Below are 15,495 nucleotides of genomic sequence, written 5' to 3'. Positions count from 1 at the left end.
GGAAGGTGAATCTAACTCTTCCACTGGTTTAACTGAGGAGCTACGAAGTCAGCACAGAACAAAGGTGCCCAAGATAATCCAGAGTATTTTTGAAAATAAACTGGCTGCAGCTAAGTTTCAACAGGCTCGCTCACGTACATCAACCGGTCTTTCCAATCACTGTTTCACTTGAATGACTTCAGACTTGCGTTCGTGGGAGTACCAGAAGCATGGATGCATTACCAGTCTGGAAACATGTTTGGGTTTAAGTATACTGAAGGGGAGCCGGCTTCAAACTCGCTCTGTGAACCCCGCTGGTGGAGTTTGACGGTCTGAATTGTTCCTGGAGGAATTCCCGGGAGCGTGCAGGTGCGGGCGCGGCCGGCCGGCCGCAGGCGGGGTATCCATCGGGGCCAAGCCCGGTGAGGGGGCTGCTGCGCCCCGCTTCAGGGTGGGCGACGGTGTAGCCCGGCCCATGCCCGCCTCCCCAGCTCCCGTCTGTGCTCCCCTCCGACATGACTCGCCATGGAGTCGCAGCGACGCTGCTCAGGAGTTTGGAGCCGGGGCAGCGGGCAGCGGCTCCTTGCGAGGGGACGACGACAGCCGGCGCCCAGCCGCTGGCGGGCAGGTAAGGCGGGGCGGCGGCGCGGGGCGGCAGGGAGGGAGGCGGCCGCGCCGAGACCGCCGGACCGCGGCGGCTACCCCAGCGACGGCAGGGGAGCGAGGGGGGCAACTTCGGCGCCAGCTCCGGGAAAACTGCGAGCGCGGGGCGGGCGGGGAAAGGTGCACTGTGTGGTTGAGGACGGTGCTGGGGGGCGGGGGGCGAGGCCGAGCAGCGGCGCAGCCCCTCAGGATGATATCGGAGCGCGGCGGGGCGGCTCCTCGCTGCCCAGAGACCCCGCTGAAGCTGCTGTTCAGTGTTGTGCTGTCCTGGCTGGTTTCCTACGCCCTCGACTAAGCGATCGGAGAGCAGCGGTGGAGCGCAGGGGCCGTCGCGGGCAGATGGTACCGGGCACTTCCCGACGGTTCCTGGCGCAGACAGCAGGAGGTGAAGCCGAGCCAGGTACCACTATTCCTTCTGCATCCTCACAGGTGTAGGCAGTATTGGGCTCTTCAACACCCTGCCTGACCCCCGCCTCAGATGGAGGCATCGCTCGGAGGAAGTGGGGAAGTGTCTCTGGGACGGTAGCCAAAGCGAAGTGATACATTTTAAGGCTGGCCCGATCACCACCCCCCGGCGGGGCAGTCTTCCCTGCAGCTTTGTTGTGTTTTCGATCCAGGAGAGTGTGGGCTGCTGCTGGCAGCTACAAGATGAAGTCGCCTCCCTGCTGCATGTCTCTTTCTTCTCAAGCATCCCTGGAAGAACCAGGGAGTAGCACATCCCTGGGCTCCCTGGACTGCAGTGTTTTCTCCAGTGAGGAAGAGCAGGGGCCTCTGCTACAGAAGGTCATTCCCTCCTTGGACTGCTTTACTATCAATGTAGGAGGGAGCCGCTTTGTGATGTCCCAGCAAACTTTGTCTTGCTACCCTGACACCCGTCTTGGCAAACTGGCTGTAGTGGTCTCTGCAGCACGAGATGTGGCCTCTGGTCTCCTTGATCTTTGTGATGATGCCAACCTCGTGGAGAATGAATACTTTTTTGACCGAAGCTCACAAGCATTTCACTACATCCTGAATTACTACCAGACTGGGAGGCTGCATGTGATGGAGCAGCTTTGTGCACTGTCTTTCCTGCAAGAGATCCAGTACTGGGGTTTGGATGAGCTCAGCATTGATTCCTGCTGCAGAGACCGGTGAGTGGTTGGAAGATGCAGCATCTACTATTGTGGGCTGAGTGACCTCAGCATTGACTTGCATGTAGGGACATTGAGGTGAGAGATCAGCAGTTGAGGTAGGTGAGGTAGAAGAGCATCAGGGTTGGATTAGATTACTTTAACAGGTTATTTCCACCTCAAATCTTTCAATGGCTGGGAAAGACATATTCAAAGCTGTATGAGTTCAGCCCTGAATCCAGCTCTAGAGGTGGATGGGTGTAAAAAATGGAAGATGTGTTGAGTGAGATCACTGTTGACCTTTTCTGAGGAACAGGTTGGTGGCTGGCTTCAGATAGTGAAACCCTAACAGGAGGAGAGTGTGGGTTGTCCTGCACTGTCTTTGGACTGGCTGAGAACAATGTCAGAGATGAAGAAGATTGTGAAAGGAGAGGTGTCCCTTTGGTAATACCATTTAAGATTATCCCAGTTAGATTGGGTGTGGAGTTTGGCATGGTGTGGGGAGGGTTTTGAGCCTCCCTACCCAACACTTTCCATTCTGGAGGACTTCCAGATCCAAGCTGGAAAGGCAGAAGAGGGGGGTGGTCACCTGCCAGGCTGAGTGTGGGTGGCATGGCTCCAGGAAGAGCCATGATGGGAAGCATCACACATGGATGTAGCATTTTGCAGGGAGGGGGTAGCAGCAGTGGGAACATGGCTCACTGGAGACAAATTGTAACAGGCAGTTTAGGAATGAGGTGGGTTTTGGCTGAACCACCCCCAAGACATTTCTGTTAATTCTATTTGCAGCTTCTTTTTTCTTTTTTTTCTGCACCTGAATTCTCTAAGGATCATAACTGCTATTTATCTAAAGGGCTTGTGTAAAAAATATCAGAAAGAAACAAACAAGTAATCCCAGCGCAAAAAGTTGCTGAAGTTCTTAGCATGGTCCAGTTCTGCAGCTGAAAGAGTTGAATCCTAGTTTTAATCCTGTCCTTCTTCCCCGCTAGACACAACTAAAAGTCCCTACCTCACCGGTGGTGCGAGGTGTTACAGACCTCTTTGGCACATGCAGAAGTAACTGTGTATCAATTAAAGGGAAAATTGCACAGTCTCTTTGTCTAAGGCTTGAGATTTGCTTGAGATTTGAGTCTAGAAATAAAGATACAAAAGAAAAGGGTTTTTTTTAGTGTACTTTGGAAATTATTTTGTTTCATGAAATTGTTCTGTAAATATACTCAAAACAATCAGCTGCATTTACAGTCTGTGAGTTTTACTCGCCACAGATGCTTGTACACTTTGTGTGTGAGGTCCTTTATTTTTAAAGAAAGATGACTTGTTTTTGCATGCATTAATCAGAACTCCATCCATGAACTGCATGACTTTTATTATACCTTCCCTTGTGGTATTTCAGATACACACCAACGTGTGTGATCTAATTGATAACATTGGAAACAACTTAGAGGGTCTGATGGTGCCAGAATTGCCTACAAGAAGGCATTTTAGTCATGCAGCAGATCCTACTGTAGTCAACACGATCCATATAAGTAATGCACTATCAGAATAAAACTACTCTGCACAAAGTGTCACTGATGTGAAATGGGAGAACAGAACTACCAAGTCAGTGGAACCATTGATGCAGGTTCTCAATTAGTAAAATCTTCAACCATATTGTTGACCTCAAAGTTTTCTGAGCTCATGTAAGTTGTGCTTTAGTGTGTGTTCTTAATGTCTCACATGCTAGAAAGATAAATGTGTGCATATTGCTATTAAAAATGTCTCTGGGGGGGGTGGTTCTTGGGCAGGTACTTCAGGAGGAAGGAGCTGAGTGAAGCCTTGGACATCAAGAAAGATGCGGAAGAACTGGATGCCCAAGAGGAAGAAGAGGACTTTTCTGGTAGCCTCTGTCCCACTGTCAGACAGAAACTTTGGGAAGTTTTGGAAAAGCCTGGCTCCTCTGCAGCAGCCAGGACTTTTGGCACTCTGTCCATGGCTTTTGTTGTTGTGTCCATTGCCAACATGGCTTTGATTTCAGTAGAGCTAAGCTGGCTGGCACCGCCACTGCTGGATGCCCTAGAGTATCTGTGCATTGCATGGTTCACCGTGGAGTTTGTTCTGAGGTTCCTCTGTGCACGGGATCAGTGTCGCTTCCTAAGGAACGTGGCAAATATCATAGACCTCCTTGCTATTTTGCCTTTCTACATCACCCTGCTGGTGGAGAGTCTGTGTGGTGGGGAGAGCTCCCAAGAACTGGAGAACGTGGGGCGCATTGTCCAAGTCTTGAGATTGCTCAGAGCCCTGCGGATGTTGAAGTTGGGAAGACATTCAACAGGTACTTTCAGTCACGGCAGCGGTACTTCTCTTTTTTTGCTGCCTGCATCAGTTGTGCCTGGGCATAGTCCTCCTTTTTGTGTGCATTTTTACCTAATGTCTTTTACCCAATCTGTTAGCAGGAATAGCTTGTAAAAATCTTACTTGTGGATGTTGATAATTAGGTGGCAAGGGCCTTCTCTGATAAATTTTAGCTCTTCATAAAGCCAGTATGTATTGTTTGCCTAGAAGACTTAGAAAAACAGGCCCCACATTTGAATGCTGTAAGTCATCCACCACTCATTGACACCGCCTTAAGTTTACAAACATGTATTTGAGTTCATTTTATTAGGGATGAAGCAAGGGAAGAAACAGAGGGCATTGACCCACACCCTTTGTGTTATAAAAGGTCTGCTAATGATGACTTCTAATTACCAGTCACAATTTGTTTTGTTAAAAAGTGTATGCAAAGAAATATATCAAGATTTAATCTACATTATAGATCCTGAAAACAATCACAGCAGAGAACATTTCAAGAAAACTTGAAACTGAATCTTACTAGGTAGAGGAACCCTCAGGCCCTGTTGAACACTGGTATATGTGTGGTATGAGGAGCACAGCTGGAGGCTGCATACTGAGTTGGACCTCGATGCAGCAGTGCCAGGTTCAGTGAGAGTTCACCCACTTGTGTGGGGCCCTTTGTGTCCAAGTGATCCTGGCAGGTCAGCAGAAAGATGGATGCAAGCAGGGGTAGAGTGGAACGTGAAATGCACTTCTGAGAACATTTTTGTTCACTGAGTGGTGAAAGGGAGGCATAAAAGGTAACATTTTTCAGTGGAAGTGTTCAGAGTAAGCTGGAAATGCTGGAAGGTTGTGTTTCTCCTTACCTCATTTTTATTGCTACTTCATGAAATGTCCATGCCTGACTGTATGAAAAAATAAGAGCTACCACCATAGACTTTCCATGCCATGATGTTGTCATGGCATAATCAACATAATTAAGTTCCCACTTAAATCAGTGCTGAATATGGTGCTGAATTTGACAGGAAAATGTTCATCTAACACATTGGAACTTTGAAAAATCAGATCCTAATGGTAAACCATGGTCTCTGTCCTGCAATATTTTCCTGTTCTGAAGACAGTGATGATCATTCTTACATAGCACTCAGTGTACCCTTCCAGGATTTCCTGCCATGAAGCAGCAATGGCTTGATCCCTTTCCAGTTCTTAGAGAGCCTTCTCCACCCTCTTTGTGAACTGAACACAGTTAAGCAGATATTACAGGGTGCTTGCAGCAGCAGAATGTGCCTCTCTATTCCCACTGATGGGCAGTGAACTGACCTACCAATGGCAGAAAGTAAATTTAATGATGCTAAGCATGAAAACAGTGGTTTGGATCATACTGTTATTTGCCTACCCTACACTGATGTGTAACTGTCTCTTAGAAAGCAGGGAAAGGAAACTTATAATGATCCAGTCTGTCAATGAATTTGTTTTGCTTCATTATAATTTTTGTAGGATTTAGTGGAGCATTATTGCAAGACAGGCTATTGCCCACTTTTGATGGTAGCTGTAATTTGAGCGCATTCCTCTCTAATTGCATATTGAAAGTAAGAAAAAGATTTAAACTCATTAAGGCACTTTTGTTCTGAAAAACCAAACACTGATCCAAAAGTAGGCTAACTCTAAAGTTTCCAGTCTATCACATAGTACTGTTACAGGATGAAAGCATGAAACTGTTCTGTGATTCTTTCTATCAACTTGAAACCAGATATTTCAGATGTTTCTATAATAACTGTTAACTTCAGGCATGTTAACTTTTAGGGATGGTCTAAACTTTTCTGTCTTTTTTTATTAATGAATTCATTAAAATATTACCACTATTTATATCACAATATTAAGTGCCAATAATACTGAGTTGAGTACTTCTATGTAAGGTAGAAGTGAATGACATCAATTATGTAAATACCTAGTATCCCAATCTGGAAGTGAGCTATAATCTTTCTACTGGAACCAAAATACCAATTTCATACAAGAAGCAACATATGTATCTGTTTACACCATCCAGAGCAGCATTACCATCATTGTGCTTGCTTCTTTGATGGTTTAGTTGGTGCCCACTTCAGCCAAGAGCACTAAATCATATCTGTATGATTTAAACGTTGAAAGTCACTTGTTTGATTTTCTGTCAGAGGACCTGATGCCACTAAGATGAAACACAGGCCAAATAAATCAAATTAGAAACATACACTAGCAGATCTGAAGCCCTGTTTCTCACCACTGGAGGTATGTAGCAGAAAAAAAGGCTTTGTGGTTGTGAACATGAGCTTAGCCACAGCTGCTAATATAAAGTGAACCCCATAAATACCAGAAACAGAGGCCATCATCTGTGCACACACCTAGGCAGCCATGATGGCTCTCAGTGTTTAGGGGTGGCTCTCATAACTCTTCTGCTCTCTTGCCTTGGGTCTAGCAGATTAAAGTCCCAGTGAAGCTTCTTTCCGACTCCTGCACAACCAAACTAGAGAAAGCTTCATGCACTGCTCACCTTCTTTGTGTGGCCTGGGTAGTGCAAAATCAGAAGAGAGGAGAAAATTTATGGCTGCAGCCAGCAACTCCTCTTTCACCAATTAAAATTGTTCACAATCACATGGAGAATATCTGTAATACTGTACAGGTTCACAGCAAATCTGGAATCACAACAGCAGCCTGGTTTTGATATCAGGGACAGAAATAAGGGGGGGAAAACATATAAATTATTTTTTTTTAAGAAATGGCAATTTAAATCTTTTTGTGGGGAAGGGACATAAAAAGAAAGAATAATTTCTTTCCCTTTGAAAGCTGAACAAAGCTAACGGGAGAGATACTTGGGCTAGACTGGTGTGAGTGTGTGTTTATGCAGAGTGCTACACTTCATCAAGGAACAACTGAGAAATGAGTAGTAACTCCTTCCAGGTAATGGATATCTCTTTGGAGATATCAAAAGTATGGATTTGAGTGGCTTTGAGAATAGCTGAGAACTGAACCTGTATTTCTCACATTGTCTGATGCTCCTCATCTGTTGGCTTCCTTCTGGGGCCATGTTTTGTGTGAAGCCTTACTGGCTTCTCTGGGAAGCACTTAGAGATTGACTTGTTGAGGAGCAGTAGGATGTGAGTATCTTAACTTGTGATGGCAGTGGGTATATGTTTGAGACACCGTTGTAGCATATGTCAGGGTGAGATGCCTCTAGAGATGTGAAAAAGTGAACTTCAGCACTTTTAGTGCCAACAATTTAGAATTCTTTAAATGCTGTTTGTGAACTGAAGCTCCTGAACATCACCTTTTATTAGCAAGTTTATTTGGTCCACAGAGAGATGGAACTTGACCTGCATGGCAGAAATACCCTTCCTCCTGCTGAATGCAGCAGTGAGGCTCCTCGTCTGCCCTATGCCAGCTCTGTTACAGCACCTTAGATTCTGCCAGCACAAGTAACCAAGCTGTTAAAGCTCCTGGCAAGGATTTCTCATAGGAAGTCATAACACTTGCTGAGGTGTCTCATAGTTATAGTAATGTAAAGTTGGTAGAAAAAAACCATGGAGAAAGGAAACATTCCCTACAAACCCTAGTGTATACTTTTCCAGTTTACTGTACATAAACAAACAAAAAATTAAAACCCAGTAGATCTGAAGGAGAAAAGAAAGCAAAAAGCAAGAAGAAATGTTAACTACTTGCAGTTTGAGATTGAGAAGAGGAAAGAAAAACAAATCTAAGTGCTTATTGTGCTATGGAGCATATGTAGTCTGCAAGCAGAGGCAAAGCTCCAGTAGGCTATTTTGCAAACACTATCTTGGTTACAAGTATACCCTGTAAAGTGTAATTCATGAGCACTGCATTGTAGTTTTCTCATGTATAAAAGAAAACAACATATTTTCAAAGAAGACTTTTATATTAAAAACACATCCAAAGTCACTTGTGATTCAGAAGATCATTTCAGTCTCCCTTGTGTCTTAGCTGAGTTGAGACACTTGTCTTCCTTTCTTGTTTTGTGTGTGCAGAATTTATCTGATGCACTATTATTGGATTTCCTTTTCTGCCTGCTTTGTTGAGTAGTCTAGCCCTGTGGCAGCAGCTCTAAAAGGAGGTGGGGGGGTGGGTTAGAGAGAGTGGTCAGCTGCACACCAGCTCGCTGTGCAGTTTGTGTGCAATAGGACTGATGCATCAGTGAATTAACAGAATACCCTATTTCTGAGAGTCTTAGCTATCACCAGTTTTGGCACCAGTGCAGCTGCTGCTGGAATATTCTATCTGTTTTGATGACTATAGATGAGGATATTGATAGATTTTGGGGTGACTGAGGGGAAAGGGGGCTGGAAGAAAGGCTACAAAAGAATTGAGAACTATAAAAGGATTTTTAACAGCCCTTAGCAAAAAAAGAAGTTACTGTGTGAACTGGACTCTAAGCACACACCTGGGAACACAAATTTGGTGAGTGAGGGTCGCTTGGTCCAAGTGAAAAATGTGACAATGGCTAGAAAAGAGGAGTTTGGCACATTCAGACTCAAAGTAGAGAACAGATGTTTTCACCTGGTTATTTAGGCAGCTATGCTAGATCTTCTGTTATAGACAATCCCTAAATCAAGATTGATTAGTTTTTCCTAAATTATATGCACAGTAGTTCAGAGGAGAATTTCTATGCCCTGTATTAAGGAAATGGACACTGATTTAGCCCAGTATTTTTTATCTATTTCATTAAATCACATTTTCCCAGTAGACTTGAGAGCAGCACCCCTTTTTCTTATGGTATGTTCACTAGCAAAAGAAAACATTAGGCAGTCAGCTGTTAGGCAAGAGATGTTTTGCCAAGTTCTGACGACAGCTATGTGAATCAACCTGCTGATAGCATCTCTTCTCTTTCAGGCTTGCGGTCTCTTGGGATGACTATTGCACAGTGCTACGAGGAGGTTGGCCTTCTGCTGCTTTTCCTTTCTGTAGGAATCTCTATATTTTCCACGGTGGAGTACTTCGTTGAACAAGGTGTGCCAGGCACAACTTTCACCAGTGTACCTGGAGCTTGGTGGTGGGCAACAACTTCCATGACAACTGTTGGGTACGGTGACATTAGACCAGACACTACCATCGGTAAGGTAGTGGCCTTTATGTGTATACTGTCAGGAATACTGGTTTTGGCTTTGCCTATAGCTATAATAAATGACCGCTTTTCTGCCTGTTACTTTACACTGAAGATAAAAGAAGCTGCCCTTCGGCAACGTGAGGCTTTAAAGAAACTCACCAAGAACTCATCCAGCGATTCAAATATCAACGTCAACTTGCGAGACATTTATGCACGCAGCGTCATGGACATGCTGCGGCTAAAAAGCAGAGAGAGAGCGAGCACGAGGAGCAGTGGAGCAGATGATTTCTGGTTTTGACTTTGAAGTTATTTAGCCTTGTATAGCAAGTAGATGACTTAAAAAAAATGTGGTATTAAGCATCTCTCTTTTTTTAATTCTTTGCCAGAGTGTGTTTTCTCTTCCAGCTGGAGTTTTACTTTCTTGGACAGACTGAGATAAGTACTTTAAACAAAAGGCAGAATTCATAATATGGATTTTCTCAAGGAGCCTTAAAACCTGTTCCAGAACTGAATTGTGATGGGAGAGATGGGAAATAATGGGTCCATCAAAGTAAAACAATGATACAAACACTTGTCCATGAGTCTCATGTCTTTGCTAATATGTAATAATAAAGTCATAGTGAAAATTGCCACAGTCTTTTGAATTTTAAAGATCTATATGATTCATATTTGCATTAGATGAACAATATCCCCATCTTCCACTCCATTTGCATGAAAAAAAAGAGGTTATTGACCCATTATTAGAGTTCACTGACCCATTATTAGAAAAATCCTTCATTAAGATGTCTTGTTCCAAAGGAAAAAAATGAGCACTTGTTGGACTGGGTGTTTAGTCTAATGTAGTAATCAAAGTTAAAATAATCAAAGGTATTTTCAGTCAAGTTTCCCACCACTTACCCCTCCAGTGGCCTAATATCATTCTTAGCAAATGAAACTTTAATTTCACTGTCCTAGTCTATGGTATTGACACATGGATGCGTTTAACTTAGCTGGTAGGCTAAATTAGAAAATCACAACCCTTTCTCATTTCTTGTTTCTTTGGGGCAATATAAATACAATCTTTATATACATTTGATATTACCATACTGAAAAGAAACATCTATTAACAGTGGATTGTTTAATTTTCTAAGGTATTTATGTGCAGAAGGCTTAAACTGCCTTTGAAGATACATGAATGGGTGAAATAGCTTGCTTGTAATAAACACTGAGTAACACTTGTTTTGGAACGGCAATTTTTTTGCCTCCCCTTCTCTATAAATGCTGCTGTAAACATAACACAGCAAGCAAAGTTATCAAAGACTCCAATCAGTAGCATTTCAGTGTGAAACTTCTTCCAATTTGTTAGCTGGCAATGTCAGCATTTGAGCTGTGACCAGTGCAGCACACAGAGTTGTCACAAGGGTCAGAAGGAAGCCAAGAAAAAACAGGAGACCAGAAGAGTGTTTCTTGCTCTGCCAGAAATTGTCTAGGTGTGAAATCTACAGGTCAGCGTACTTGCTATGTTGGACAGTGTTAGACAGCAACTGTGTTACCAGTGCTCCCCTCTGCCCTGTTGATCTATCATACAACTCCTGTTGATCTCCAGGAGAGAAAATTGATTCTGCAGGGGAATGTTTGATGCATCCCACTCCAGTGTAGCATTTCATAGCTCCTCAGAGCAGGAAGTCTCAAATTGTGCAGGCTGTTTCTCATTCAAAAGTCATTCTAATTACAGAGAATTAGGAAGAAGCATTCACGAAGCATTCATTGTGGGAAGACTATTTTGTAATATCTTTTGTGCTTTCTTGTACAGCATCTGATTTCTGTTTAGGAAAGGAAATGCAGTTAGATGGCTGCTTGATTGTCTTTAGGGAAAGGCTGGTTTTATTGAATCCTGTGTTTTTTTATGAGGGACCAAAAAGAACAAGAGAAATGTTCTGGGATGTATCAGTTAATTCAGTCCTTTCAGCAGTGCTGCAGAGAAAGTTTCCTAGAAATGCCCATGGGAAAAATGTGTCTGAGACTGTCCAGTAGTAGCTTTGGCTTCTATTTGCAGACCTTTTGATTTTAAATATGAAGTCTCTCAAAAACTCTTTGTCAATCATGTTGTTTATGAAGCAAGGTTACCTGGGGCTGAGACTAGCAAACTGCTTAATTGTTTTGCAGATGAAGGCCAATTCTGCTTTCAGCTCTTACAGACAGAAGGACCAGAGCATTCATACCTAGCAACAAACAATACAGGACATCACAACTCTAAAACATGAAGGTACACCATGTACTTAATACTGCAGGTTGAAAAATAGCTCACTCACCACTAAGGCACCAAATTAAGGATGTTACTGTGCTATCTTTAGAATCGCTCTGAAGGAAAGAAACTAGCTCTTGTCTTCACACCTGTTCTGCCATTTCCACCCCACAGCAGACTTGGAACCATCAGTAACATTGGCTGAAAAAATCAGCATTTTAGCATAAAACATCTTTCTATTATTATTATTATTATTTTATTTTTTAAGAACTGGTATCAAAGGGTAAGTACTTAAAATAAGCCTTCATTAACCCTGGTTCCTTAGTACAGGGAGCAATATTAGTGAAAATGTGTTGGCATGGAACTACAATGCAGACATACCCAACAAATCTTGTTTATTTGCTTGTAGGCTCTTAGGGGCAGGCTGTAGCTGGGGACAGTGTGGTCTAACCCCACAAGAACTTTTTTAATGACACTATAATTGTTCTTTGTCATGCTTACTTTGAAGAAAGCCAGCAGCCTCCTGGATTGCATAAGGCAGAGTGTTGTCAGGACGTCAAAGGAGGTGATCCTGTTCCTCTGCTTTGCCCTAGAGGGGCACATCTGGGTGCTGTGCCCAGCACTGTGCTCTTCAGTGCAAGAAAGACAGTGGCACACCAATGATGGTCCAGCAAAATATTGGAGTGTCAGGTTGCAGAGACCAGCATATTAGGAACCCCCACGTCCAGGAAAGTTGGGTCTGCTTGTAGCTATGGGGGGATTTATCACTTCTTGGGGGAAATTATAGAAAAATATCTTTAAAATTGTGCTTGCTAGTGTTTGGCAAGTATCTAAGATTGTGGTCTTCCTGTTGTATTACTGACATTGATACTGAATGTGTAGTTCACTGGTCACTGGTTAATTATGTGGTGTTAGTAGGTCAATAAACCACCTCAGTCTTGATTTGATATAAACTATGCAAAGCTGAGCAACTTCCCCCGAGGACCGGAGTTCTACTGCTCACTCTGAGCTTCTGGGATTGCTGTTTGGCAAGTCTGGCAAACCGGGTTGAGCACAGATCACAGATTGCTGAACCCTATCTCAGACTGAGGTATGAAATGTGTTATTCAATCTAACCATGCTGAATTATAGAAAAATATTCCAATATGAACATTCCTCTGCTTAAGAGCTGCTCTCCAGTGAAGCAACATTCATAAACTCATAGCTCTTTTGTCCCAAACTAGCAGCACCATTACAGCCTTTAGAACAAGATGTCAGAAACTGCCAGTTACAGGCTCCATGGGTTTGTGATGTATGTTAGATGCTGCAGTCATAAAAGCTCTCATTACACTAGCCCTAAACAGACAGAATAATGCATTATTAATGCTAAGTATGAGAACAAGGATTAAGAAGGTAGAACAGGAAAGACAAAATTCATTTAAATTACTTTTGATTTAAAATAAGCTGACATTCTTCAGCTGAGATTTAAGTGTCTTTGTGATCAGCCTTGTGTGTTTTACTCCTCGTATCTTCTACTAAGAAATGAACATGTTGTTCACTTCAGAGGAAGAAATTCTTTTCAGCTCATTAACTGACATGCATCAGAGGTCCATACCACAAATTAGATCATATATTAATAATTCATACCTCATCTTAGCCATTCAGCCCCCTATATCAGGCACATCTCTCCCTTGCACCATGTGTAAACCCGTGGCTTCATATTTGTGTTGTTCTTCTGTAGATCGATACCAACAAAATTTTAGTAAGAATTAAACTTCAAGTTAAAGGAATGAGATCAAGATTAATCTATTTTCAGCACCTGCTATTTGTTATTTCTGCTGTCAGTCCTCATGTAACCCTCCCATCTTCTTTTCCTGGCAGGAACTGCTGAATAACAGATGGAAGAATTGCCAATCACAGACATTCAGTGTCAAAATGTAGACAAACCTACCCCACAAACCTGTGTTCGTTTTTCCCATCTTAGAAAGAAAATACGAGTCAAATAAGTGTGGTATTTCTCTCACAGCTACAGGGGCAGCACTGATTTGAAACCAACAGAACTGCTGTTTTCCAAATTATTGGAAGCTATATGCTTCCAGTTAGTCAGAACTGACCTGTTGTAGGAATAACGCAATATGTTCCCCATGGCAAATTTACTGATGCAATGGAATTACACCAGGATGAGTTTGGCCCACTTTCCAGCCAACATTCCTCATAGAAGACTTTCTTGGGTGAAAGCTGGATATGTGGCTGGGTCACAAAACAGGCAAAACCAGCATCCAAATTATGGCCTCTGTTATGCAGACTGCCTCCTTCCATATGGAGATGAATCATTTGCTTGTGCCAAGCATCACAATGGCCATATTGGCAGACTGAGCTTACAAAATGCCACTGGCCATCATTGTAATACCAAGGCTTTCATGCTGCAAATGCTCCTGAAAAAGTGAAAGCTCTTGTCTTCCCCTATCACCAGGACTTCAGTTTCATTCAGAGCTAGTGCAGTTTGCTGTCTGTTATTAAACATTCTTAATGCTCAGCACTAGGGAAAGCAAAGCATTCAGTGCAAAACTCATGGATGTTTTTGTGCAGTATCTTTCTATATAAAAAATGTCACTTTCTGATGACACAGGATTCACATGCATCATCACAAACTGCAGAGCTATCTCCAGGTGGTGGATCAAGAGCTACTTTTGCCAGAGAGATATGGTCCTGATTCATGCTAGAATGATGTGGTTCGGTCCTAGTAATAAGCAAGAGAACACAGTACAGGTGCAGTAGAATCATAGAATTGTTAGGGCTGGAAGGGACCTCAAGGATCATCTAGTTCCAACCCCCCTGCCATGGTCCACGTAGCTGGACAGAATATCACACAACTGCCTGTGTCAGAAGCAGGAGATACTATATATGGTATGCAGTAAGCCAAGGTTTTTGACATGGCACCCTGCAACCCAAATCTAGTCTGTGAGGCAAAACCAAGTGGTCATTAAATGGCTCCAGTGACATACAGACCCACAAGACACAGAAGAAGGAGCTGCTCTGCATATCCTCAGCTCCCTCTCCAGCTTGCCTATTCTTTATATTTTTTTTCCAGCCAGCCCCCAAAAACTGTGGAAGAAGCCCCAGTAGGCCAGCTGCACCTGAGAAAATGTATTCAATGCCAGTGGACTTGCTCAGGGGACACATATTCTAGAGTTGGAGTGTGTTGAGTGATAAAGTGTAATTTGCACATTTGATTCTAGCCAGTCCAATATGCTTTTTATTTTTTCCAGTTTCACTTCCTCACCTAACCTTCCTGTGTAGAGGTGTTCAATTAATATGGTAAAATATAATCTGCTAATTAAAAGAAATATCTCTAATGGTCATTGCTAAAATCTAAGTAAGGCAGGCAAACTGAAAATGTATGCTAATTTGCTAATTGTAAAAATAATTAAAAATAGAATCTTAGGACTGAATTACAATTTAAGCCTGGGCTGTACTGACTAGCAGGATGCCTAACAGGAAGGTTGATATGCCTAGCAGCAGCTGCAGGCAGATTTCAGGGCTGACACCTACATCTGAGAAAGTGAGTCAGTGCTAGATTCTGGCAAAGATATCCCTGCTGATGGACCTCAGTTTCTAACTCAGTAAGTGTGTTGATCCTTACTTCAGGGAGTTTCTGGAATCACACCAAACCCTAACTCAAGGAGAGGGGCTGCAGGTCGGTGACTTCTAGAGACCCTTTCCGTATAGCATCTCACAGCTGCTCTGGGGCACTGCGCTGCAGAGGTGATTCTCAAGCTTCCACACACAAAGCTAATTTGGAATCAGCTGCTGTCCTCTACACAGAAAGGCAGGCTTTCCACAGGCCTGTTCTGTTTTGTTGGGTTGCATTCTCAGAACACTATAGAGGATTTTGTAAACAAGGGATTAAAATCTGTTTAAAATCAGTTCCGCTACCAAAAGGATTCAGTCTCAATTGCAGTACATATATGATGCTATCACTACAGCAACCAAGCCTGTAACAATGCTGGTGGTCATGGACAACACATCAGCTTTGTCAGACTGTTTCTTTCCTGTCATTGCAGATTTCCTTATGGAAATGCTATGCTTCAGAGCAAGGGCCTTGAAATAAGTACATTAGTCTTTGTCTGACAAGAAGG

General features: G+C 43.1%; 1 protein-coding gene across 1 annotated transcript; it reads left to right on the top strand.

Moving 5' to 3' along the window:
* Positions 1-1,166: 1,166 nt before the first annotated feature.
* On the top strand, positions 1,167-9,761 carry KCNV1 (potassium voltage-gated channel modifier subfamily V member 1). Its single transcript, XM_068167990.1, has 3 exons — positions 1,167-1,772; positions 3,536-4,062; positions 8,940-9,761. The coding sequence occupies exons 1-3, from the start codon at positions 1,291-1,293 to the stop codon at positions 9,449-9,451; spliced, it is 1,521 nt and encodes a 506-aa protein (XP_068024091.1). The 5' UTR covers positions 1,167-1,290; the 3' UTR covers positions 9,452-9,761.
* The last annotated feature ends 5,734 nt before the right edge of the window (positions 9,762-15,495 follow it).

The sequence above is a fragment of the Melanerpes formicivorus genome, unplaced genomic scaffold (assembly GCF_026170545.1).
Source record: "Melanerpes formicivorus ecotype bairdi unplaced genomic scaffold, bMelFor1.0.p_v2 SCAF_128, whole genome shotgun sequence".
NCBI lineage: Eukaryota > Metazoa > Chordata > Aves > Piciformes > Picidae > Melanerpes > Melanerpes formicivorus.
This window is presented reverse-complemented; position numbering and strand designations above follow the sequence as displayed.

What these genes read in the sequence shown, in the direction of transcription:
- KCNV1 (XM_068167990.1), top strand. Translation starts at nt 1,291, where the DNA reads ATGAAGTCGCCTCCCTGCTGCATGTCTCTTTCTTCTCAAGCATCCCTG. An exon ending in GATTCCTGCTGCAGAGACCG is followed by an intron (nt 1,773 to 3,535) that starts GTGAGTGGTTGG and finishes GTTCTTGGGCAG; the next exon opens with GTACTTCAGGAGGAAGGAGC. An exon ending in GTTGGGAAGACATTCAACAG is followed by an intron (nt 4,063 to 8,939) that starts GTACTTTCAGTC and finishes CTTCTCTTTCAG; the next exon opens with GCTTGCGGTCTCTTGGGATG.